Here is a 26,468-nt window from a genome sequence, read left to right as displayed (position 1 = left end):
ACAGATAGTCCTCCTCCAATTAGAAGACAAATTAACCCATAGTGCATTGAATAATATCAATCTATTGAAGTATTTCATGGAAACCAGAGAGTTAACCATACAGAACGACTTATCATTCACAAGTGGCAATACGCCAGCCAGAAAGGGAAGGATTTGCTGTAAATACAAGGGTATTACAATACTAAAAAAAAGGAAGTTAATTCAGTCAGATGCCTAATGCCAAGCCGATTCCTTCTCCATTACTGATGACTACACAGTGTGATTAATAGCCGTGAACTTTACTCCAAGGCCTGGAACGTAGCTCCTTTTATTCTGCTCACATTTAATGATCTCCAGCAGACAACTAGCAGACAACTGTTTGTGGCATTTCAGCTAAAACGTTTCATTGTACTGAGAAGATCATAGACCCGCCGCATATAACATGACAAATCACTACCAGTACATAAGGCTCCTTACACTTATGGCCTTGGATGTTAATATCCTGTGACACTGATATAGACTGTGGACCCCTCACCTTAATTCCCACTACTGTTTTCATTTTAGGGACATGACTGTTCCATGCTGTGTTCCCCCGGAATGTTCGGAACGGACTGCTTGTCGGTGTGTAACTGCAAGAATGGTGCTGCCTGCTCCCCAATGGATGGGTCTTGTCTGTGCAGAGAAGGTAAGGCAGTCCACGGTGTCTTCAGTATGTTCACATTTATTACAGTGGCTTCAAGGATATTGCTGAGCATTCTTTACTACATAAAAAGTGGTCCTGGATGTAATAAACAAATAATTTATCAAAAGCGGATGTCAGGCATATAAAAAATAGGTTTTTCTGTAGGTATCTCATCATTCTCCAATGCCGCAACACACCCTGGAGTCTTCAATTATTAAAAATACAGTTTATCTATTCTCTACTAACATAGGGCATAGAAGAACCCCTTACAATAGCTATAAACATTAGATAACTGCTGGCTATAAGCTTCTTCACTATCATTTATCACGCTCAGCTTCTCTCAGTAACGTGGACATTTGGCTTTGCAAGCTATTTTAAATCAAGTAGGGAAGAAGGATCAGCAGCTGCCAGAAACCTCTGCTGCCGCTCATCCTGGGGGATCAGCCTTATATATCTAACACCACCAATCCCTGGGTGTCATGATATGAAGGACTGGGGGGTCTGAGAAAGTAGATGTGGGATTGGAGAAAGTATATGTGGGGTACGCCAATATAAAAACACCCAAACATGTTTATAGGACCTCCTGCACAGCTTGAGCAATGGCCTTAGGCACTGGATTTGTATTTGTTTTAAGTAATGGTCATTTTTCCTGTATAAAACTATTATAGCAACTTTACAGCATTCCTGTATACATACACTTGACAGCTTCATAGTATTTAAAATCAGCCAAACATATTAGACTATTAAGTTTACCCATTTGTAGAATAAGATAGTTAACGTGTTTCTGCTAATTGAATTAAAATACTAGTTACTCTGTTAGAACTTTATAAGAGCCATTAGAAGTGGTGGTAATGGCTAACTTGTTGGATTTACTCTATTCTTTATGTAATTGTTACTAAATCTTTCCCATCTACATTTCAAATGTGATGTTTCACAGTAAACTAGTAACATCTCAGTAAGCTCATTAAAAACTTAAAGGTTATCCGGTAATAAAAAGTTAGTCATGGCCAAGCTGGGGCGGGCTATTTAAAAATAATAAACGTGTACTTACCTCCTCTGGCACCTCTGATGTCCCGCGCCGGTCTCCATTTGATCCATGCCCCTGTTTGTTTACAGGGGCACAGAAGCCACGCACAGGGAGCTTCCGGCTCCTTCCATCCGTCCCATTCTCTCAGCGTTGTAAGCGCTGGGAGATGGTGTCGGATGGGAGCTTCCGGCCTGCCTATACACCCGTGTAAACAAACTGGTGCACAGATGAGACAGATCGCTTTGCGGGACATCAGCTGCGCCGGACGAGGTAAATACGCATTTATTATTTTTAAATAGCCCACCCCAGCCCGGCCCTAAATACATTTTTATACCTGGATAACCCCTTTAAGGCCTCATGATCAAGGTGGTAGGAAATGAATTTGTTGCTCTGCTCACACCTTTGTCGGAGATTCTCCCCAGTGTCTGTCCAGTCGGCTTCTTTTAGCAAACTAGAAAAAATGATCAAAAATAACTACTAAAATTACCAAAAAAAAAATACTTATACCCATCAACCCAAGGAAATAGTAATACTTGTTAATAAAGGGTTAAAAGTCCTCTCCATATCACCTAAAATTATCTGCCACTGAGGCACTGTACCTTCATTTCAGCTGTTTTTCTGATATGCAAATGAGTAGATACGAGTCAGTTTCTGAATAGAAGAGTTATGTTTGCTCCAGGCTGCCAGTGAACCCCTCCTCCTTCTATTGATTGACAGCCCAGTGTCTCTTCAAATATCGGCCTGAGAAGAGAGGAAGTCCTCTCGCTGTCCTTACCAGAATGCTGTCCCTCTCACTGCATGGTGTATTTAGCAAGGAGCACTGTGTGGGAGCACCATTTCATACACCCTGCAATGGGTGGAGCCAACATAGACAAAGGCAGAAAAAAAACATTTGGGGAACGATCTTACTAGTGGGTGGAGGCAGATTTAAGCTGGGACGCCTGTACTGCACTTTTCAACAAAGGTACAGTGGGGGTTGAGTAAGGTTTATTGTGCCTGTGCTTGATGTTAAGTTTCCTTTAAAGCCTGGGCTCACTCAAGAACTCACTTGGACTTATGTTGGCCCTGCAGACCTCTCAGCTGTTCAGGAATTTTGGATTCATTTTGAATACATATTTTGACAGCATAATGGCTTCAGGACACTAACATGGCTTTACAATATTTTATGCACAATTTTTAGATAGAAGATAACATATTTATGTAATGTTTTATGGTATATTATTCAGATATTTAATATATATATTATCTATCGTATAGACCATCTCGTCTACTTTTCTTTTTTTTCAGGTTGGCAAGGGACGGATTGCTCTATTCCCTGTCCCAGTGGTACTTGGGGTATATACTGCAATCAGACCTGTCATTGTCTTAATGATGCCTCCTGCAGCCCAGTGGATGGCAGCTGCATGTGTGCTGCAGGTTGGATGGGTGAAATCTGTGACCAGCCATGCCCGGTATGGAAAGAAGCTTCAGATTTCTAGTTACATACAGTAACTAATCCAGTGCGGATTCTTTCATCATTCTTGCAACTTTTACTTATTTTTTTTCTTTTTTATTATGAAATAGGAAGGAATGTACGGTCTGGACTGTATTGAAAGTTGTGATTGCAGTCACGCAGAGGGTTGTGATCCTGTCACCGGGCATTGTCACTGCCTCGCTGGGTGGACAGGTAGGTTCAAAAAGAAGGAAGTAAAATATTAAATTCACTACTCATAAGTAAAAATGCTTGATAAGGTTCACTCTTCCCTCATGTGTTTCAACACATTTGGGGTCATTTACTAAGGGCCCGATTCACGGTTTCCCGACGTGTTACCCGAATATTTCCGATTTGCGCCGATTGTACCTGAATTGCCCCGGGATTTTGGCGCACGCGATTGGATTGTGCCGCATCGGCGCCGGCATGCACGCGACGGAAATCGGGGGCATGGCCGAACGAAAACCCGTCGTATTCGGAAAAACCGCCGCATTTAAAAACCGAAAATGTGTCGCTTGGGAAGCGCTTAACTTCACCTGGTCCAGCTCGGTGTATTCCGGCGCGTTCCGATGCTTTTCAGCGCAGCAGCACCACCTGGTGGACGGCGGAGGAACTACCCGTCCGGACCCGAATCCTGTTCAGAGAACGTGCCGCTGGATCGCGAATGGACCGGGTAAGTAAATCTGCCCCATTTTGTTTGGTAACATTGCACTTTGGATGAAGCCTGCATGGAATGCTGGGAAGCGGTTCACCAAAGATTATGAAAGATTTCCCGGCACTGTGGTTAAGAGTGCATATTTTTATTGAATTTAAGTTTAAAAAGGCATATCCAACCACAAATCTGCTAACGTGTATCAGGCACTCTGAGAATAAGAGCAATATAACCCCCAAAACACATCATAAGATTGCCTTTTTATACTTACAAGCAAAAAAAATACAGAATTTTAACCACATTACCAGAAAAACTATTTCATGGACGTAAAATATTCAGTTGTGTCTTCAGTGTAGCTTCTACTATTATGAGTTATTTTCTCAATATGTAGATAACACATAGGCACTTCAGCCCTAAACAATGATTTTCTCTCCCATATGCTGGGTAAAGGTAGTCAGTTTAAACACACAGGATTGTTCCAACACATTTTGGGAAACGTATCTAGTTCTTTGTCCTCCCTGGACATGTAAGGTTTTCGAAACATGTAGGTCTTCAGTCAGTATTTCCAATTGGTTTGGCTGTGAACTGGTAATCAACCCGTCCCTTGGTGGGTGCAGTGCCGGCGTTGGGGGCGACAAACTGGGCATTTGTCCAGGGTCTCCTGTCCTAAAGGGGCCCCCTGCAACGGGACTTTTGTGGGCAGAGAACGTATTGCTCTTTTAATACCCTTTGGTTGAATGCCCTGGTGAAGATGCTTATCATCTATCTCCTGTCTATATATCTATCATCTAACCAGTTTAAAAGAGATAGGTAAAAATTTTCTTCCAAAAGCCAACCTTTTTTTTTTTTTTTTTTTTTTTTCCATTTACACGGCCGTCTGTCCGATGAATTGTGCTCGCTAATGGCAGCATTCTAATGCTGTACAATGTACTGGGAAGCTGGAAAAATTCTGAATGCATTTGAGCAATTCTCTCATGTGTAAGTTTTTGTGCCTTTCACTGTGCAGAAAAAACAAACATTACCTCTTTTCTGATGTCTGTATGAGAGATACCAAACTTCCAAATATTATGCATTGCATAACTTTTAGCATACAGCACTGAGTCTATTTTTCACCTTAAAAGGAAATCTACCATAAAAAATCCATCATGATAAATAAGGGAAACTTACACTTACTCATAGATCCAGGCATTGTGACTGTGGTAATCTTCTTATTATTGTTATATGTCTTCCTAAAATCAACTTTTAAAATTATGCTAATGAGTCATAAGTGATCTGGGGGGAAGGGGGTTTATGAGAGCCCCTCCATGCTGCAGCTTCCCTGGCTATTACACTGTTTCTCCTTCCCACATGTTCCCTCAGCACTTCATCCTCCTCTGCCTGATCTAATCCCACTTCAGCAGTATTCCAAGAACTGCAGTAACATTGGCATGACAGTAGTATGATAGTGATACTGTGCCTTTTAGGGCAATAAGAACCAATATATTTTTTATATGTCTAATGACATTTGAACAGTAAAGTAATTTTTAAGAGATAATTGGAGCTTGTGATGTTACTTTCTAAGGACCAGCACTTTTTTGGTCATTGTACCCATATAGCAGCATTTTAGTGGGACGAGATGGAGTTTTTGATTATCTTTTATTAACTAGTGGTAACAGATTTTTGAAGGTGTGTCCACACATTCAGTTTTTCAGATGCAGTTTTTGATGTCCAAACCAGGAGGAGCAGCACCTTTCAATTATGTGTCAGGCTGTAAGACAACTGGGTGCAGCTATTACACGGACAAAAATCTGAACAGCAAAAAGTCAGATTTCCACATAACAATTTGTTTCAAAATAATGCAAGAAATCTTGTAGATTGTCAAACAATCAGAGGGGATTTTATCTCATTTTCATGTTTTCTGTTACTTTTAGACAGTTTTTAATCAGGTTCTTTTCAGGCATGAAGTGAGCACTGTAGTGTTCTCGTATGACTTGCTTGTGTGCATGTGGCTGTGTATTTGCCTTCATAAAATTGGAGCGAAGAAGCACAGCTAAGGGCTAAGCGGCGTTGTGCAGTAAATTAAATAGATATTATCACCTTAACAAACACACAGCTCTCCGTCTGCTTGGCACTGATTGGTGTGGGAGCCAGAGGCAAGAAGGCATGTGTGCAGGGAGATTACTGACCTCCGGGATGATGAGAATGGGAGGTGTGGGGTCTCAAGTCTCATGGAATCCTCGCAAAGGGGCCAGTACTTTCATTCTGTAGATGGAGGCCTGGAACTTTTTAATGTGTTAGACTCTTGATTAGAAAAATTAATATAATTCCCATAAGAAAGATATCTTATTGGTCCTGTGTCTAATAACGAGAAAGGCAAATTTATTATTAAGCAATGTTTTCAATAAAGAACCTGTGTTTAAGTTTTCTAAATTTCTAAAATATTGGATTCATTCATATTACTTCATTCAAATATGGAATTTTAGTTAAGGAATCAATCCATATGTAAAAGGAAGCTAAATATTTGGAAGAAACTAGGCATGGCTGTGATTGGCCATGTGGGCACCTGGTGGAAAAACCTGGCTAATCACAGCCATGCCTAGTTGTTAGGGGCATAAAGCCTCCTGATTGGCTACTCTGCAATCCATAAAGTGACACGTCCAGGTTAGGCGGAACTTAAAGTTCGGGTCCATTCATCTCTAATTATAAGGATAGGTCTTCAACATCTGTAACCTGAAAAACCTCTTGAAAAATCTTACTCATTTCCCTTTTCCTTCTTTATTTTTTGAGTTATACAAGTTGGGGCAGAAATCATCTAGGTGTAAAAATAGACTAAGCATGCATAAACCTAAAAAAAATGCATACTTTTCCTGCTGTCCCACTTTAATGAAGCCCTAACTAACAAAGTCTATACAGTATATTTTACAATACAATATTGTGAACATCTTGCAGTATTAAATTTCACAAATTTATTTTGCATGTATATACAATAACAACTATGCCTTCTTCCTTTCTATGAATTGCAATTCTTGTAGAATTAATCTAAACATTGCATAAATGAATAGTACCAATGATAATAGTAAACTTTGTTACTATTCTATACTTTGTTTATATACTTTATGAAATAGATCTGTTCCTGTGTCCTTCTTTATCCCCTGCCTTTCTTCCTTATTTAAGCAGTGTGTGTAAATCAGCTTTCTGTCCAGTATCCACTGAGAGATAAATAAACCTGATAAAGTTGATGACTTAACTCTTTACAGAAAGTCCCTGGATAGTCTAATCTCCTCACAGAGCTGACTCATCAAGGTAATGCTCTAGTTATGGAAAGAGTTGAGCCGATGGACATCAGAAGGCTTTCAGATACACTTGCAGGAGAAAGAGCAGAAAAGAGGACAGATAAGCTCCTTTACTTAAAGGAAATCTACCAATAAATTAAAGTAAAAATAAACTACGGATATTGCCCTATAGTCTTCTTCTCCTCGATCTCAGCGCTGGTCTTCTTTCATCTTGACACGCCAGGATTGCTGGAAAACAGCATTCAGAAGCGATGTCCTGCGCTCTGGCTGTTAATTATTCGTATGCCTTTCGTGTGACGTCACCTCTCTCTTACATGCTGGGAAGGGGGGTGACGTCACGCGAGATGCGTGAATAATTAACCGTCCGGAGCATTCCCGCAATCCGTGCTTCTTTCTATAACTAATTTTTTTCCAGAGATCCCGATGTGTCAAGATAAAGAAAACCAGTGCCGGAATCAAGAAGAAGACTATACGTGAGACTCTGAAGTTTAATTTTACTTTAGTTTAGTGGTAGATTTCATTTAATGAAGTGTATTACAAAGTTCATTAATATCCTATTTTTTTATTCACTTCTGAAATAATATTTGATATATTATTTTTATTATTTCAGGATACAGTAGAAATGCAATGTATAAACATATTGGGGTTATTTATCATCCCCAGCATACATGCGCTCCGGCCTCTTGATGTACCCGGTGGGGTACCAGGCGGAGAAATAAACACAGCCAGGTTTTCCCTTTCCCTCCATGCAGAAAGGGGAAAATAATCGCAGCTGGCGTAGCGCAGAAGTCCTGATAAATACCCTCTACTGAGTAAATTACTCTATTATGACCAAATCACTCCAAACCTGAACCCTAATTTTATTCTTTAGCTTACAACACCATTGTAGCTACTTTTTATATACAGCTATTCTTAGCAACACGTCTTTCTTTTATCTTGCAGTCTGAGCACATTCTAGCTGTATATAGACTAATTCTTTTCATAGAATAGACATTGCGTCTTAATTGTTCAGGCAGAGAATGAGGCTGGCTAGGTGGTTGTACATAAAGACTTTGTCACTCTCCTGCTCCTCCTAGTCATGTGCGCAGTGACAGAAGGACAGGTGACGCTTCTCCAAATGTCAATAAGGTTCCTCCAAGCCAAGCAGATGTAAGAGTTTGGTGACCCCAGACCTGTCACTCACTCACACAGCTGTACCTTGCTTGCCCTTCAGCAGAATTAATGCAGGACCGTGGATAATCTCAACTCCCACAAGGTTTGGTCCATGTGCTTAAAGACATAGCCGCTTCCTTTACTGTGCTGATGAACTAGTACTGCCTCGGTGCAAAGTTTCAACACCTTTTATACAATGGAGCTGTCAGTGGGAGCCTCTGGGGACGGGAGATAGCAGCTAATTATACTAGATGGATGTGTCTGTGCATCTTGCGATAGACCTGTCTGTCTGACTCTTTTCAACTCCTAAATGTCTTCATAATCTTCATTTCCATCATTGCTGCTTTTCCGAGACTCAAGTTCACGTAGCGGAATATTTTTAAGGAAACGCACACGGTCTCCTATGCCGGTGATTATTTCTTGTGTACTGTAATGTGCGTAAAACAGTGGAGCCTATGCTGGGAAGCAATCACTGGCCACTCCAAGGTTATAGAGGAAAAGCATTGCCCACAATGCACTTTGCACTTTATATAATAAATTCGTAATATGAACATATAATGCAATATTTGGCTGCCTGTAGAAACTAAGATAATACAGTTCAAGCAAGGTCATCCACAGACAGCAGTTTAAGAATATGCAAAATTGTCGAGGGCTAGATAAGGCGGCTAGGCACTGCAGGATTACGGCTACCCCCGGATTATCCTGCTGCATGATTGGACGCTAGTTTTGGTTGCCACACTCTGGGACTAGAGATAAGTCTCCAGAATGTTCGCTTTCATTTTTTCACAAGAATTAATTTGTACAAAGCTGATAAGGAATTGTACTTCCGCCTGTGCTCCAAAATCCTCACAGGGGTGAAAGAACTTTGAAATCTCCAGCCTGCAGGCAGAAGGAAAAGTTTCGCTGTAAGAGCTCTTTGGTTTTAGCACTAGGAGTGCTTCAAGGAACAAACAAGCTGGGGAAGTGAGGGTCCTCATGGCAAAAATCTAAATTGCCTAACATTTTCATTCCCCTTGTTCCATGTCTTGTACTACCAGAGGGTGACATGAGATTACCTATTTCTAGAACAGATAACTCTTATTGCAAACTGGTAGAGAAATGGCAGCAATGTTGGGGCTTACCTATTGTTGGGTTATGTAGAAGCTGCCTATGTGGTGCATATGCCCTTGGCTGCTCTTACTCACTGAAGTGTTGTGGAGCCTGTGCCAATCCTAAAGGGGTTTCCCAGTTATAGCAAGTAAAGGTTTTGGTTTGTAAAATGAAAAGTTTTACAATTTTGTCTGAATTCCTCAAGGTTTTCTACATCTCTGCTTGCTGTGATTCTTTAGGAAGCTTCATCTTTGATAGAAATTTGTCCCTTGTCATGTGATGTCACAGAGGTGCAAAGTAATCAGAGCTATGATAATGACCATCACATGAGATTTGTATCCACTGGAAGTAGGACAGAAGGACAGAGATCTAGAAAACAGTGAGAAATCAATATGATTTTCCAATTATATTGGAAAATTGTAGAACTTTGTATTGCACAAACTGTTATATTTATTTACAGAAAATGGACAACCCCTTTAACTCAGTCAATAAAATGATCCACGTAAAATAATAATATTGGCACAAGGACTGTGCCAGTTATTGCTCATGTCTTAGTTAAGTTTCCAAAAGATTAAGTAATGTTTCCATCCTGGTTGCAATTTTCAGCATGTGAAGGGTGGAGGACTTTGTGAGCTCACCGTAAATTCCCTGGGTCTGCAATATTTTTGCATTAACTCAGGACGGGTTTGAACAAAATCAGCAAGTAGCACAAGTGAGGAAAACGACTCCGAGCCTGTGTAATGATTTTCACTCACTCGCAGTAATCCTTAAACTTTCAGCTGCCGAGCAGATTGAAGCCTCAGTAATTACAATGCGGTACCTGTTCTGCTGTGATGGGGAGGGGGTGCATCTCCTGAGTAACACGTTAATCCACTCTCTGCCTGAGGTCTCTCCCCCTGTGTTTATCCCATTATGCAGAGGAGCGTGGGCCTGTGAGATAAAGCTAGCAAATGCTGCAACACATTGTGGGGAGAGGGAGCGAAGTGGAGAGCAGGGGAGGAATCAGGTAAACTAAAGGGGAATGTCTTACCATTCTGTCCTGTTAGGAACCTGTTCATTTCAGGCTTCACTTCCTGTTATTAGGACCAAATCTGAAAACCATATGGTAAGAGCAAATCACATCATGAAATATATAAGTCTAGATATGTGAAAAATGCCTGACTAGAATATTGGGTTGTCATAGGAAATTTTGGCCACAACTATACAGAATCAGTGGCTTCTTGTGGTTATCATTGCACACATCCTGAATAAGTAATATCTAGTCATCTTCAGGTGGGTCGTCTTCATTGGCCCCTCTGTCAAACCCCCACTCTGAGGTCAAATCATGGAGTGAACTTTCACTAAAGAATGCAAAAATTTATTAAACTCCTCCCACCAAGATGGTGTCTCTTTGCTAAATTTTACTCACCTAGCACCCATCACCCAAGACCTTTACTGTCTTGTTAACTTATATTAGGAAGACAAATAGGTGTTTTTCTATACCAATCCCTCAACAATTTAGGAACTCAATTAGCTATAAGATGAATTAACAATAATACTAATAGAGTTATTCAGGAACTTAAGTTCTTTTAAGGCCACATGTGAAGACATATTAAGTTTTAAAGATTTAATACATGGATCTGCAGTGCAGACATAAAAATACAATTGTCAGATAAGAAAACAAAACTGATTATAAAGAAATATTCATAAAATAGTTATAAAATGCAAAGGATAAAAACAAATAACCCTTACTTCTTAGGTAGAAGACTTACCCAGCTGTGGGTGTGGCAGAAGAACTTTGGACAACCTGTCCAGATGCATTTGCATACACAACTTTCAAAAAACTCTCTACACTCTTATTCACCTTTAAGATTATTATTTCTTAACACTCAAAGCTATTACAGTATTACAATTATATAGTTTAAAATTATAACTTTTAATGGGCATAACTTTTCAACAAAATCTGCATTTGGGAAGAGGATATTTGATTACAGTAAGTTTTGTATCACACACCAAGTGCTTTATTTGCATTAGTATTCTAAAATGTTCTCTATAACCTTGTTGTTCTTTCAGATTGAGGGCTAGACAGCGTTATAGAGCAGATTATCCATTTCTTTCTGTGTGCAGTGTAAAGGATAGGTATGACTTTATAAGACCGAAATGTTGCAAAATAATAATTTTTGTTGGATTGCTATACTGTTTATTCTGGATTAAATACATTCTCCTCAATTTTTGACCTATAAGGAGTGCCAAGTTATCTTTTCTCTATATATATGGTGTAGTAACCTACTTGTGCACCCACATGCCCCGAAACATCGAGTGACGTGTATTTTTTTCCAATGCAGTGTAAGGGAGACATCATGACAGCTAAACTTTACTCACTGGTTCAAAGTCATGTGTGGATTGGAGATAGGACCTTCTAAGGAATAAACTGCTTAACACCTTAGCGCTCTGCGCCGTAGCTGTACTGTGCTGAGTCCCGCGATTAGCGCTCAGCGCAGTACAGCTACGGCGCAGAGACGATGCCGATTCAGCGCTGTATAGCAGCCGAACCGGCATCGTTAGCTGCGGGATTTCAGCGGTAATCTACCGCTGACAACCCCGGCTAACACCCGCGGTCGGAGTGGGCTCCGATCGCGGGTGTGTAACCCGTTAAATGCCGCGGTCAACGCGACCGCGGCATTTAACATGCCTTCTGGGGGTCTTTACCCCACGATTGGCCCCCCCTGCACCGTTTTCGGGGGGGGGGGGGGGGTGATCGCTGTTTTGGCTCCTCTGGGGTCCGATCGGGACCCCAGAGAAGCCTGGAGGGTTTACCTTTAAGAAGGCGTCTGTGACGTCATCTTAAAGGCAAAGTGTCAGACTATGCATCTGCATAGGCTGGCACTGATAATACCCTGCAATACATTAGTATTGCAGAGTATTATCAAGAACAAGCAATCAGATGATTGCTTGTTCATATCCCATGGTGGATCATGTAAAAAATGTACAAAATAATGTTTTTCAAAAAAAAATTACTTTATAAATCACTAAAAATGCCCATAAGCCCCAAAACATATAAAGAAACATATAACGCTCAAAAAAGCCTAAATCATAACACAAACCCCACATATATAGTATCACCGCGTCCGTAACAATCCATAGAATAAAACGAAATAACTATTGAACCCATATGATGAACGCCGTAAAAAAGAACGTCAAAAACCCGCCAAAAATTATGATTTTTACCTGTTATATCCCACTAAAAATGCAATAAAAAGTGATCAACAAAACATATGTACTCCAGAATGATATTGTTGCAAAGAACAACATGTCCCGCAAAAAACAAGCCATCAACCAGCTCTGTAGCCAAAAACGTAACAATGTTATGCCACTTGGAAGACAGCGATGCAAAAATGATAGATTTTTCCCCACATTAGGGTTTTATTTGGCAAATTTAGTAAAACATAAGAAAAAATATTCATATCTGGTATCCCCGTAATCGTATCGACCCATAGAATAAAGATAACAGGATTATTAGGATATACCGTGAACACGAAAAAAAAAAAAAGTAAAAAATCCAGTACAGAATTGATGCTTTTCTACTCATGACCTCAAAAAAAGTTCCAAAATTTTCAACAATAGGTGATACCAACCCCAAAATGGTAACACTGGAAAAAGCATCTCGTCCCGCAATAAAAATGCCATCACATGGCCCAAATAACGGAAAAGCGAAAATTTTATAGCCTTCAAAAGGGGGCAACCAGAAAACTAAAATCCTGGCAGCTGCAGGGTGCTCCTTCCCTTCTGCGCCTTGCTGTGCCCCCATAACACAAGTAACGGCCACGTGTGGGGGGTCGCTGCACTCAGGAGAAATTGTAGAACAAATTTTATGGTGAGTTTTCTCTTTTTATCTTTTGGAAATGTATAAATTTTAGGGCTAAATGAACGTATAACCAACAAAATTTGACCATTCTAAATTTCACCGTCATTTTGATTCAATTACTATGAAGATCTCAAGGGGTTAACAATCTTTGTAAATGCTGTTTCTGATAGTTTGAGGGGTGCAGATTTGAAAATGGGTTGATTATATAGGGGGTTTTGTTGCTAAATATGTAAAATTTGATTTCAAACAGTATTTATCCCCAAAATAGTCAATTCCGAAAATACGGAAAATCGCTATTCGATTTGTAGGCCGCGTGACGTCAAAATAAATTATCCAAACATTTCAAAAATTATGAAAATGTAAAGTAGACAAATGGGAAATGTTATTCTGCAAGTTATTTAGGTGGTAAATCTATCTGCCTGAAAACGCGGTGATTTAGAATTTCGAAAATGGCAAATTTTTCTAAAAATTCATCATTTTTTTCTTTTTTTTGTAAATAAACGCAAAACTTATCAGCCAAAATTTACCACTAAAATGAAGTACAACATGTGGGGAAAAAACAATCTCAGAATCGCTTTGATAAGTAACAGTGTTCAAAAGTTATTACCACAGGAAGAGACACTGGTCAAATTTCAAAAAAAAGTTGCGAGCCTTAACCTGCAAACAGGCTGCGTCCTTAAGGGGTTAAAGAAGAATACAAAACATATAATAGGGTTATAACAGGGGCTTTTAACCATACATTATCTAGATGATAATTTGAAGAAATCCTTCTGTTGCAGGAATTCACTGCGATAATGTCTGTGCTCAAGGACGCTGGGGGCCCAACTGCTCCATGTCATGTCACTGCGAGAACGGGGGTTCCTGCTCACCTGAAGATGGGAGCTGTGAGTGTGCTCCAGGATTTCGAGGACCCTTGTGCCAAAGAAGTAAGGAAAAATTAGAATTTACAGTTAGTTTGACCTTTCACCAGCACACGTTAGGACCAGTTCACATCTCTGTTAGGTCTTTAGTTATTTCCCTGTATATAGTTGGATTCAGGAAATACAGCCAACATGGTCTGTATACGCAGCTGTAAAGGTAGTTTTTATTTTTCCCCCCGTATATCTGCAGTACATAAAAAAACAGTATATTTCTAGTGTAAAATTGCTTCAGCTGATGCTGGTTGGTTAATCCGGTAAATCCACAAAGTCTATGTTTATACCATCTACTGTACACCAAGCACACTTACACGCTGGTGTGTGTCCCCTGAAACAGGATCCGTTCTTCCTTTTAATCTAATGGACTAATTTTGGAGAAAATCATCTATTGAAGTTATGCAAATGACCCATAGGGGGTCCTATGTTTTGTTAAAAGATTAAAATGAGGCCATAAGAAGATAAATGAAGAACGGATCCTGTTTCAGAGGACACACTCCAGAGTGTGTGCTTTGTGTACAATATTCCGTCCATATGGTAATTTCCTTTAAACCATAAGTACATTGTTTTGTACACTGCCTAGGATGTGTACTATGGTATAGTAAAACCTGGTATGCCCGCCAGAACGCTGGAGAGAAGGGGGGTTATCCCTTTCCTCTCCGCAGAGTTGCACAGTGTACGACCGTGCACACTGGAAAGGTAAGACATGTCCTATCTTTTCCCCGTGTTCGGAGCGGTATGGTGCCACACATGTGCGGCACCATGTCACTCCATGCGCCTAATGCTGTCCATGTGAATGAACCCTTATTTTTATTTGATCATACTCCAGATAACCCTGTAAAAAGGGGATGTATATTTGTGTTTATCTTCATTGCTACTACCTCTATGGTATAGAGATATTGCTTTCAATAATTAAGACTGCCATGGGCCCTGGGCTGTAAGAGTATTATAGCTCCTACAAGTCTGGAAATCACTTCCTACTTATGGTACTAGAATCAGCTTCTTGGAGAATGGAGGATGCGTCCCTTCTGCCTGTTTTCAATATGCTGTTTCCGGACCTTTGGAGGACCTTTAAAAGTGCTGAAATGGCTCTTGTGTGCAAGTGTATTGAAAGCATGAGCAGCTGTAAAGGGATTTCTTGGGTGATGGTCCTTCTCACTATAAAATTTGTGGGTACTTTGGGTGGCCATGGACCCCCTAGAAGGCTTGGGCCCCGGGCTACCGCCCAAATTGCCTAAATTATAATCCATTATTGATAACTGTTTGCTGAGTAAAAACATGGTAGAATATACACTGTAATTACAGTATGTTGCTTTCTGTTTTCCCATATTACTGCACCACCATGTTTCTACGATATTATCTTTCATATCATTGTTCTATATAATATTCAATGTTGGCATAATTACTTCTGTTGGCTTCGTTACTTTTATTTTATTATATTTTCATAATTGCTTTCTATCTTATGATTTTCTTTTTTATGTAATATCACTCTTACTTTCATTTACATTTATCTAAAGCCTCTGACACATATTGGTCCATACACATCAGTGCTCCATCACTGTCTTATTATGCACAATTATTCATTAATCATGATATTGGCATCTGTCTCACAGTCATCAACATATCCAAGACATTATGTTTATATATTTTGTTCTGCTCTTACATAGTATTGTATATTGTATTGTTTTTGAACTTTTACAGTTTGCTCTCCTGGATTTTATGGACATGGCTGCAGCCAAACATGTCCCCAGTGTGTTCACGCCAATGGACCTTGTCATCACATCACAGGCCACTGTGACTGCCTACCAGGATTTTTTGGACCGCTTTGTAACCAAGGTAATAACATGGGCTTAACAGGATGACTTTTTCCCAAAAACAGGGAAAATATCACGTGCCGCAAACAACGGTCCATTGTGTCATATGCGGGAGACTATCAAAACCGCCTATGACAGGAGACGCACCAAACCAAAACACAGGCAGGACTAGGACCTGCTTTGAGTTTTGCAGCTTGTTCAGTCGGCTGATACACACAGCCATGTATGAGCCCATAGAATTATATGGACTTGTTCTAGTTGTTGAAACATATCTATGTTCATGTGCATGAGGCCTTATTCATATTTAAATCCATACAGTTAACATTCATGTCTAGTTGAGCTAGATGTGTATGCTAATGGGGGAATAAGTCATATTAGTTGACAGACAACTATGTCTGTGGCCAGTATTAGCCCTAGGCGTATAAAACGAATTACTGGCAGGGTCAAAAGTCTATGTCCAATATTACTAAATGAATTGAAGTTGATCTCCTTCATTCTCCAGCACGGTAGAAATGACTTGTGGGATGTAAATGTGTAATATACAATGTGCAGTATTAGCAGCAGAGTTTGTCCTGTGTGGTTCTGTCTGTTCCAATCATATCGGAATGCAGATAGGACACTCGGAGCGATGCAGACGATACAGAAATGGAGCTTTATCACTGCTACCAGCCGCTGCCTCATTACCAAGATCTCTTTCCTTGGAAGACAAAATCAAACTGGAAAAAAAAAATCCTTCATGGGGGTGGCAGAGTTCTTATCAGATTGTTCGAGCGGGAAGGGGCCAGGTGACTAGGATTGAGGAAAGTGCGCCGAGGGAGGGGGACGTTGCTAATGTCCCTGTCACACAGCTCGCGGATTACGCTGTCTGTGTCATTGGACGGTCTGTGGAGAGATAAGGTTTTATCACGATGGCATTTTTCTGATGTTTTCTCGTAGGATTCGGGTTTCTGATAATAAACCTGTGACAACCCCCCCTCGCTGTGTGAAATAATGCAGAAAAACATTATTCTGTCGCTGTATCAGGAGACCCCCACCCTTAAACATCAACTACCTGTATTCTCTGTCAGTGAAATGCTGCAGAGAGCGAGATAATCAGGGGGTGCACCACCCCTCACTTCATTTTAACAGCGCCGCTCCGTGTACCTTGTCATTGTGTAAAAATAACAATAATTATTTAACTGGCAAAATATTTCATTGTATTTATCCACATTTCCCGTAGATTCTATTGTGTCTCCTTCAGACACTGCAGCCATTTTACGATATGTTCTATGCTGTTCTATGTTTCTATACATGTTTTCGTTCTACGCTAAAGCGAAAACCAGAACCTTAGGTGAAAAATTCTTCATACATGAATGGCAGATCACAGAGTTTCTATGTCGAGCAGCAGATCTCTCTGTGAATGATTTGAACATAAGATAAAACAAGGAGTTTGGTGAAACAAGGTGAGAAACAGCCCTGAACTCAAGAGCTGTCAATCTTACACATAAAAGACAGCTGTGCTTCTCCGACAACATACAATACACTATTGTCAAGTACTACTTCTATTCTTGAAACAATAGACATTTTGATGGTTTTTTCCTACCTTGTAGAACTGATATTTAGTTGTTCGTAGCGTCTTGGGCTGTTCATTGACGTCAGCCATGAGCACCATTGAACAATTCAGCACATCACAGCCAGCCTGGTTGGTTACTGTGAACCACAGATCATACATAATCAATAACCTATTATTACTTACTGATCATATGATAATAATGGCCATGTTTAATGCCAAAGTAAATGTAGCTGGATGGTGGACTCCCTGATGTGTCCAGAGCATCATTCGTACTTTAAGGTGTCCAGAGTATCAGGCACAACCGCTGGGCAAGTTGGTCCTTAAAATAAAAATCCTTAACTGATCCCTTTGTGACCTTGTTCTAGTTTGATAGAAGTAGTTCTACCAATAATGTTAACATATGGATAATAAAATGATTTGTGGCTGGTTTATGATTCCTGTCCTGAAATGGTGACTACCAATGTCTTTTTGCCAAAATCCAAATGGGAAAACAAAAAGCATCAAACATTGACATTGTGTAAGGGGTTCACATACATTACATTGAGAATAGAACAAAGGCAAGTACAAAATACCAAAATTATAGAGATCAGGAAACAAACGGAAGGAAGACCCTGCACGCTCACAATCTAAATGGGCAGATAGATGGAGACATGAGGTGAAGGAGCAAAGTAGTTGGGTATGTATCCGATCCTTAATAAATAGGTTTAGGAAGGTGGTGGACAGTCTGACTTGGTTTTGGTAGGAAGTTCCAGAGTATGTTAATAATATAGGATTACCCCCCAACTTGGACTGTTGTTTAGATGCATTGCATCCTCCTTTACATGCATAGAAACCTGCGAAAGCATGTAAGTAGCAGGAAGAAGAACAACAATAATCCCTCGAATCATTAAAGCTTTGCCATATGTCTTGGGTTAAATAACCGCCCTTATAGGGGTATTCCCATTTTGGCAAATTTATGTTATTGTTTGTATGATAAAAAAAATGATACAATTTTCCAATATACTTTCTGTATCAATTCCTTACGGTTTTCTAGATCTCTGCTTGCTGTCTTTCTATAGAAAGCTTGTTTACTTCCGGTGGACAGAAATCTGACCACAGTCACACAGGTGCACGGCTCATTAGTATCATAGAGAGTAATCAGAGCTGTGTGATATAATGAACCGTGCACCTATGTGACCATGGACAGATTTCTGTCCACCTGAAACAAACAATGGGGTTTCCTATAGAATGACAGCAAACAGAGATCTAGAAAACAGTGAGGAATTGATACAGAAAGTATATTAAAAAATTGGATAACTTTTAATTATTCAAACAATAACATTTATTTGCTGAAATGAGAAAAACCCTTGAAGTGCACCTGCTTTCTCCCTTCTAAACCTGCATTGTTCTGAACTCTCTTAGAAATGCTGACTGTCTAAAAGTTCGTAGATTGTCAACAAGTAGGCAACACATTTTGCGGTTTGGGGAAACTTTAACCTATTTACTTATGTCCATATTTGCAAAGATAAAATTTAAAGTGTACATACAGTAAAAACACCACAACCTGGTGAGAGCATGCATGAAATTCATAGAAAGGGGCATCCTGAGATGAGTATTTAGAAATGTTAGTGCTCAATGAACAGAATGGTGGCGACTTCTGTACATCGAAACATGTTTATTATTAAAGACAGCCATATCTACCAGCAAGCAAATGAGGAATGGTAGGAAGAGGCTTCTCCATCCACTTTAGGAATACATGATTCTTGCCCAATAGTATTCCAAGAAGGTTAAATTTTTTGTGTGAATTGTGTTTCTTTTTATATTAAAGTTTGTCCAAGTGGAAGATTTGGTCGGAGCTGTGCAGAATACTGTATATGCAGCAACAATGCAACCTGCAACCCTATAGATGGCTCGTGCCAATGCTACCCTGGCTGGATAGGCAGCGACTGTTCTGATGGTAAGTGCCACACGTTCACCCACCACAATGTACTGCTGTGAATTATCATTTTATGGAATGGAAAAATAAGACAGTGAGAAGCGGCAGAATCCTGAATCTCTTCCTATATTGAATTCTTTTCTATGAGAAGAGATGCTATATGGTAATGTTATTTATTGTTGTGGAGGCAGCATATCCCGCATAGAACTACAATCCAATTACATGTTATATAAAAAATACAGAACGTGCAGGAGATGCTGACCTGCTCCTGATCTGCTCTTATTGACTTAAATAATATTCTTTTTGTTAGCGGCAGTGCTAGAAATAAGTTGAAGAAATCTATAACAGAGAATTTTAGTTTTCAGTATATATTATAACTTTTTGGGAATATTTCAGTGGTGAACATTTTGCAGCTGTTACACACATATGCTATAAATTTTACAGTTTAGAAAGTCAAATATTTTATGGATAATTTTACATTATGTGACAAGATTATGATTTTTTTTACAGAATGCCCCCCTGGACTTTGGGGTCCAGACTGTATCCACACATGTAATTGCCACAATGATGCTGAGTGCAGTGCATATGACGGTGAATGTAAATGTACACCTGGCTGGACAGGGCTCTTCTGTACCCAAAGTAAGTAGAATATAATGTATAACCAAAGTCTCATATTTTCTGCTGGAAAGTGTATTACCAAGTATTACTCAAATAACCTAACATTAATGCAAAATATAGAATAAATTAAGTCATGCACTGAAGATATGGCTCACAATCAGGTGTTACTAGGACATTATACATGCAAAAAGAAAACCTGTGCAGCTTTATGGACAGAAAATGTATTGCTTACACAGTAATATAATAAGTATATAATAAAAAGATATTTTTCTTTTGTGACATAATCTACCAAATTTTTTCTGATCATAAAGTCAAAGTTAACCATGTTCCCTTATTGATGCCTATGTTTGGCCTCCTTAATCCTAATTGCTGCACTCTGTATCTTATCTAGTTGGTTAGACTGAGCAGGGAACGCTGTGTATTATTATTGTCTCTCCTCAGAGGGAATTACTGCCCCCTCCTGGTGTATACTGCTTGCCTTTGGTTATTATCTAATAAGAAGCTACATGTACACATAATAAAAGTGTTTGTATAAATGATATAATGTGTGTGTAGAAATGTTTCCCCCTTATGAAGTAAGCGCTTTAGAGTTTATCATCAGTGACATTATTCATTTATGTATCCTCAATATATAGCGTCACATGTACAGAAATAATATGCTGGTGTAAGCTTGTAGAGGAAATCCTCAGATACTCAGATGAGTTTCCTATTGTTGCCCTAAGAACAAAAGTTTGGGAAAAATGTAATTACTATGAGATCCTGCACATGGAATACACAATCCTACTATGTTCTTGACTTGTCGTGGACTGGGACTGTATGGCTGCATATCATGCATCAAGTGGATCGGTTTAGTAGACGAAAGGGACAAAGAACTGTTTCCATTAAAAAAAACTGGACACTTTATTTTGATATATATACATATACAATACATTCACATCATGTCTCTGTGACCAGTGAAATGGGTGGCTTAAACAGATAATAAAAACATAGGGGAAGATTTGTCAAGGCTTGTACACCAGGGGTAGCTACAGGGGTAGCGGCCATAGCAGCTGCTATTGGACTCACAGTGTCAGGGGGCCCCAGCATATGGATAATTGGTTGTATATATGCTGTAAACCTGTATATTGTATGCATACCTCCCAACATTTCTGGAAGGGAAAGAGGGACAAAATGGCGCCACGCGTAGAGTCTCAATAATTACAATAATAATCTCTGAGAAGATCCCTCTCTATATATCAGTGCATCAAGTCTGTGTCACAGTGTAGCAGTAGCAGTTAACAGCTCTTAGTTACCAAAATCCACAGATAGATAATCACTGAGCTCATAACTTAGTGCAGTGGTGGCGAACTTATGGCACGGGTGCCAGAGGCGGCACTCGGAGACCTCTCTGTGGGCACCCGGGCCATCGCCCCAGCATGAAGTTCACCAGACAGAACTCAAAGAATCTTCCTATAGAATCTTCCTACAATGATAGGCGAATTTGCCCTCCTCCTTTCAACTGCGTTGGTGTCTTTAGGAGGCTGAACGATTGAAAGTTGTCAAAGAAGAGAAGGAGAAATAAATTACTGCTTAAATTGCTGTGCTGGCACTTTGCTACAAATAAGTGGCTTTTGATTGAAGTTTGGGCACTCAGGCTCTAAAAGGTTCGCCATCACTGGCTTAGTGGATAGAGGCTCTTTGTCCCTATGGCAGAGGGTCTGGGTTCGAATCCGGGGCTTGGCAAAAATGTATTTAATTGAACCTTGTGTCTGGGGGAACCCTAGGAGATGTGGAGACCATATATGGACAGATGGTGATCTGAACCTGATGAAGTGGTCTCTGCTCTCCGCTAACCGGACACATCTCTCAAAAGGATTCCCTGCCTGATATCTGTAAAAGCCATTCAGTATAGCATGTTAAGGCTTTGTAAGTATATATTAGGCGGGACACAGAGCCGGGACAACCCCAGCCAGTGCGGGACCTGGAGGGAATATCCGGGACTTTCTACCAGCTGCCCGTGACCGCGGGGCAGAGGGAAAAAAACCAGGACTGTCCCGGCCAATCCGGGACGGTTGGGAACTATGTTGTATGTATGTGTGAATTTGCTGTATGTGTGTGTGTATGATGTGTACATGCTCTTTATGGGGCATATTTATCAGGACCTCTGCGCACTGCCAGTGGCGCAGAGGCCCCGAAATAATCGCAAATGCTAGCTTTTGCGATTATTTTCCCCAATCGGCCACCTTCACGCCAGTGGGGCGTGAAGGGGGGGCGCGGCCGGCCGAGCGGGGGGCGCGGCCGGACGAGAGTGGGCCGGCGCGGGGCGTTACTGTCCCCACGCCTGCGCACTCGCTGCTGCCGGCGACTTATCATACGGCCTCTTGATGTATCGGGTTGCGAATTTGCAGCGGCGGGGCGATCATACGCTGGCGCACGAGCGCCAGCGTTTGATAAATATTCCCCTATGTGTGTGAATATTTGATGTGTGTATGTTTGTGTATATTCTGCAAGAGTGTATTCTGTATATATGGTGTGTATAAACTGTGTGTTATTGTATACAAATATGTATATTTTTTAAGGGGGGCCCATTCAGAAGTTTGCAATGAGGCCCAGCCTCTTCTAGTTATGCCCCTGCTTGTACGCTAGTTTTCTGGCATATGATAAATCTCCCCCATGGTGTGAATTCATCCTCATGTTCATGCCGTAATATACAACCCATATGTTGGTTGAACTCTACTCATGCAAACTATGATGTCAAAGACCCCCTTCTCCCTACAGAACTTTTATCCCATAGTGAAAGTCCTGCATCTGAATTACAGACTGAACTCAGCGGTGATAAGCCGACCTTTTGGCTTACAGAAAACTGGGTTAGCAGAAAACTGCCTAAAGTGGTTTTCTATTCACTGGGGATATCACCCTTTCACCCTTTGCAATGCTTGGAAATTCGCACTGCAGCTCATAAACAAAGCACAAGTCCGGATCAGTGACCTGTATTTCAAGATGTTGTGATTCTATGACATAAAATATAGGAAGGAATAGGCGTGTGTCAAACAGTTACTCTAGCAAACTTATGTGTGTTCTCAGGAATACATGAAATCCCATAAAAACTTATAATTAGCATTATCTTTCAAATGACAGGCCTTGTTACTCATAGCAACCAATGAGCTCTCAGCTTTCATGTCAAGTGTGCTGGAGAAATTAAAGGTACACTGTGATTGGTTAACGGCAAGCAACAAAAGACAGTCCACTGTCAGCCAAGTTAACATTTTAAAAGTGCATTGACCTATATCTCTAGCATAAGTGATGGTAAAACTGATGCAGAGATCCTAATTTGGGAATAAAAATATACAACTAATGGCAACTGATAAACAGCGGCATAACTTAAAGCTGATGGGCCCCAGTGCAAAGTCTGTGCCAGGCCCCTGACTATAATTCATAGTTTATAGTACTAGTCTTCTCATATGTTAAAGTGATACCTATTGGGCCCCCTAGCCCTCTAGGGCCCAATGGCGACAGCACCCTCTGCAACCCCTCAAGTGATACCCCTGCTGACATATGTGTACATTCCCTAATATTGCTATTGCTGAAACAGTGGCATATGTCACAGCTGTAATCTGATGACTGCCCTGAAGAATGACTCTGAAAAATGCCGAATATGTCACTAATCATATTTATCCTCTATCCGCAAAACAAGAATAATTATATGATTATTTCTGCCACCCTGGAGATCTGTGTAATCATACGTTTGTTTTGTATTGTTAGTAGTAGCAGGACTATGAAAAATACATTTATATTCCACAATTGTAGCTGGACTTTGACGACTGTGGGAGTCCCCTAACACTGATGTTTTTTGGTCCTGACATTCAAACATCCACCAAACTAGAGATGGGAAGTCCGACTCTTCTTAGTGAGTTGGATCATTAGGCTCCACTCACTAAGAAGAGCCGGCTCTTCTGGCTCCTGAACGGCTCCCTATTAGATGTATAATAAGGAGCCTCAAGCTAGTAAGTCACCCCTTACCACTTCAATTTTAACACGATATTATCAGGTTAAAAAGGGTTGTGCTGAGCCGATTAGGGTTAGGTGAGCTAAGGACTCACGTCCTTCGCCACTCCATGTGTTCCGTGAGAAGATCTCATATAGGAGTGCACCAAAGATTATAGAATTTAAGGGGTATTCTCATGTTTTGCATTAAAAGGGTATTCCATTTTCAGAAAATTAATGTCATTGTTTGTATTATAAAAAGTTACACTTTCCAATATACTTTCTGTATCAATTCCTCACGGTTTTCTAGATCTCTGCTTGCTGTCATTCTATACAAAGCGTCTATGTTTCCTTTGGGTGAACAGAAATCCGACCATGGTCACACAGATGCACGGCTCGTTATATCACACTGCTCTGATTACTCTCTGGGATACTAACGAGCCGTGCACCTGTGTGACCATGGTCAGATTTCTGTCCACCCAAAGTAGCTTCCTTTAGACTGGCAGCAAGTAGAGATCTAGAAACCCGCGAGGAATTGATACAGAAAGTAAATTGGAGAGTTGTACAACTTTTTATAATACAAACAATAACATTAATTATCTGAAATGGGAAAAGCCCTTTAATGATATATCTACGGAACCCACACTTACCTATACAATCTTGGGTTGGCCAAACGAAGAGTATAGGCTTCAAGTGTATGAGAGTGTCCAAAATAGTTGAGAAACTGGACCAGGCTATATTAGGCGCTCAGTGTCAATGCATGCATGGTCTTACAAGTAAGTACAGTAAGAACTTAGTGATTCCTCTATTTTACCATTGCTAAAATAGACATTTAAAATGAGCTTTATCTGACAATTTGTCTGCAGAATCCTGTAGACCATTAACCCTTTCTGTACTGTAATAGTACATTGTGACAAGAAGGTAGTCAATGCCTCCATATTGTCACAAGGGCTACCAGCTCCCATAGATAATTCTGATCCAAGGTCTTTAACCCCTTACTTGCCACGAATGTTGCTGACTGTAGTATGGCAATGGCTACCAAGGGGTTTCATACAGCCTGCAGCCTAAACTTGGCCTCAAAGCTTACCACAGGCTGATAGCCTGTCGTATTTACATTACAAAGACATAGGGGGGCATTCACTAATACTGCCGGACCTTCGACAGTCGGCATCTGAGATCAGACTACGGAAAGCATAGACCGATGTATTAAAGTAGTGCACGGCTGTAAGTAATTAATGTGCAGAGGGTACTATACAGTCGGGCAACATAAAAATGGCAACGCAAATGACACGTGCGCCAAAATCTTACATGGATTGTGCCTTTTTTTTAAATTACAGGACATTTTTTTCCTGGTCTGTTTTGCGCCAAAAAAGTGCCAAACTCCACATAAATGTGTCGGAGGATGTGGAAAAGATAGGCCACGCCTACTTGCGCCACAAAAAGACAGACGAGTCAGGATTTTTGAAAGAAACCATTCTTTCTGGCGCAAAACCCATTGTAAATGATCCGCATACATTAGGCGCCACAAAAGCCTACACTTTTGGGTGCAGATACGATAATACAACTGTCCATAAAATACACTGCAGTACTGCATAGTATCTGAGTGATCAGTAAATTGTGTGTATAATTCCTCAATGTACACATCAAGTAAAAAAAAGTACAAAAAGTTAACAAGAAAGAAGTGTTTTTGCAGTGAGCAGAGCTTGGGTGCCGTTGGCCGAAGTCATCACAAACTTGGGAGAGCCTCACGATTTGAGAAGTGCCGCTCCTAACAGATAGTAACCAGGGCATGACATACCATAAATGATGTCAGTCGTCTCCTAGATGCATTACCCAGGGTGTCTAGTAATGATCCCAATGTGTAGAAAATTGTTAACAGGCAGAAGGGACCATTGACCCATAAACAGAGCAGTATTTCAGGGTGGATGGGCACAGTATATATCATGAGATTATCTATCCCTTTATGGTACTTTATATATGAAGGATACTAATGGTAATTTACTACCAGGCGCAAGCACTCAGGCATAGACTGGATTATATGAGAAATGTGCTGAATCAGCCGATAGCCTGCGGTATGATCACTCATACTAGTTCCCCTTGTGCACCTGTATTTCATGTAATGAGATTATGTCATAATTTAATGACTCAAACTTTCACCATAGAAAGTGTAAACCTTCAGGAATTGTACAATCCTAATGTAACAGTCAGATAAAGGAAAAGATAATCAACTAAAATAGGTATTTTAATACGGTAGGCTTTTCTTTAGAAATCTACAGTTCAATAAGTTTAGACTTAGAACAAGATGGGAGTGAAGGAGAGGACATGTCGATGGGAAGCTTTTATACATCCAGTGTTGTTGAGCATGTGCCTCATGCACCTGAGTAAAGTTGACCCCCCCACCTTGTTCAAATCAAATAAAATTAGTGTCAAACGTTTGTGCTACGTTTGTGCTGGTTTGTGCATCAAAAATTTTTGTTTGTGCCGCTATCGTTTTTAAGATATTAATGAATGTTTCCAGAGGTCA

General features: G+C 40.3%; 1 protein-coding gene across 8 annotated transcripts in view; it reads left to right on the top strand.

Moving 5' to 3' along the window:
* MEGF11 (multiple EGF like domains 11) overlaps window positions 1–26,468 on the top strand; it is a 298,071-nt gene that overhangs the window by 238,172 nt on the left and 33,431 nt on the right. For all 8 annotated transcript variants that reach the window (XM_072148689.1, XM_072148690.1, XM_072148691.1 and 5 more), the window contains 7 exons: window positions 544–664; window positions 2,976–3,139; window positions 3,252–3,354; window positions 13,948–14,094; window positions 15,784–15,918; window positions 19,256–19,384; window positions 19,874–20,002. In XM_072148689.1, the coding sequence (XP_072004790.1) occupies window positions 544–664; window positions 2,976–3,139; window positions 3,252–3,354; window positions 13,948–14,094; window positions 15,784–15,918; window positions 19,256–19,384; window positions 19,874–20,002 (928 nt within the window). The remainder of the gene's footprint in view (window positions 1–543; window positions 665–2,975; window positions 3,140–3,251; window positions 3,355–13,947; window positions 14,095–15,783; window positions 15,919–19,255; window positions 19,385–19,873; window positions 20,003–26,468) is intronic.

This window comes from Engystomops pustulosus, chromosome 4 (genome assembly GCF_040894005.1).
Source record: "Engystomops pustulosus chromosome 4, aEngPut4.maternal, whole genome shotgun sequence".
NCBI lineage: Eukaryota > Metazoa > Chordata > Amphibia > Anura > Leptodactylidae > Engystomops > Engystomops pustulosus.
This window is presented reverse-complemented; position numbering and strand designations above follow the sequence as displayed.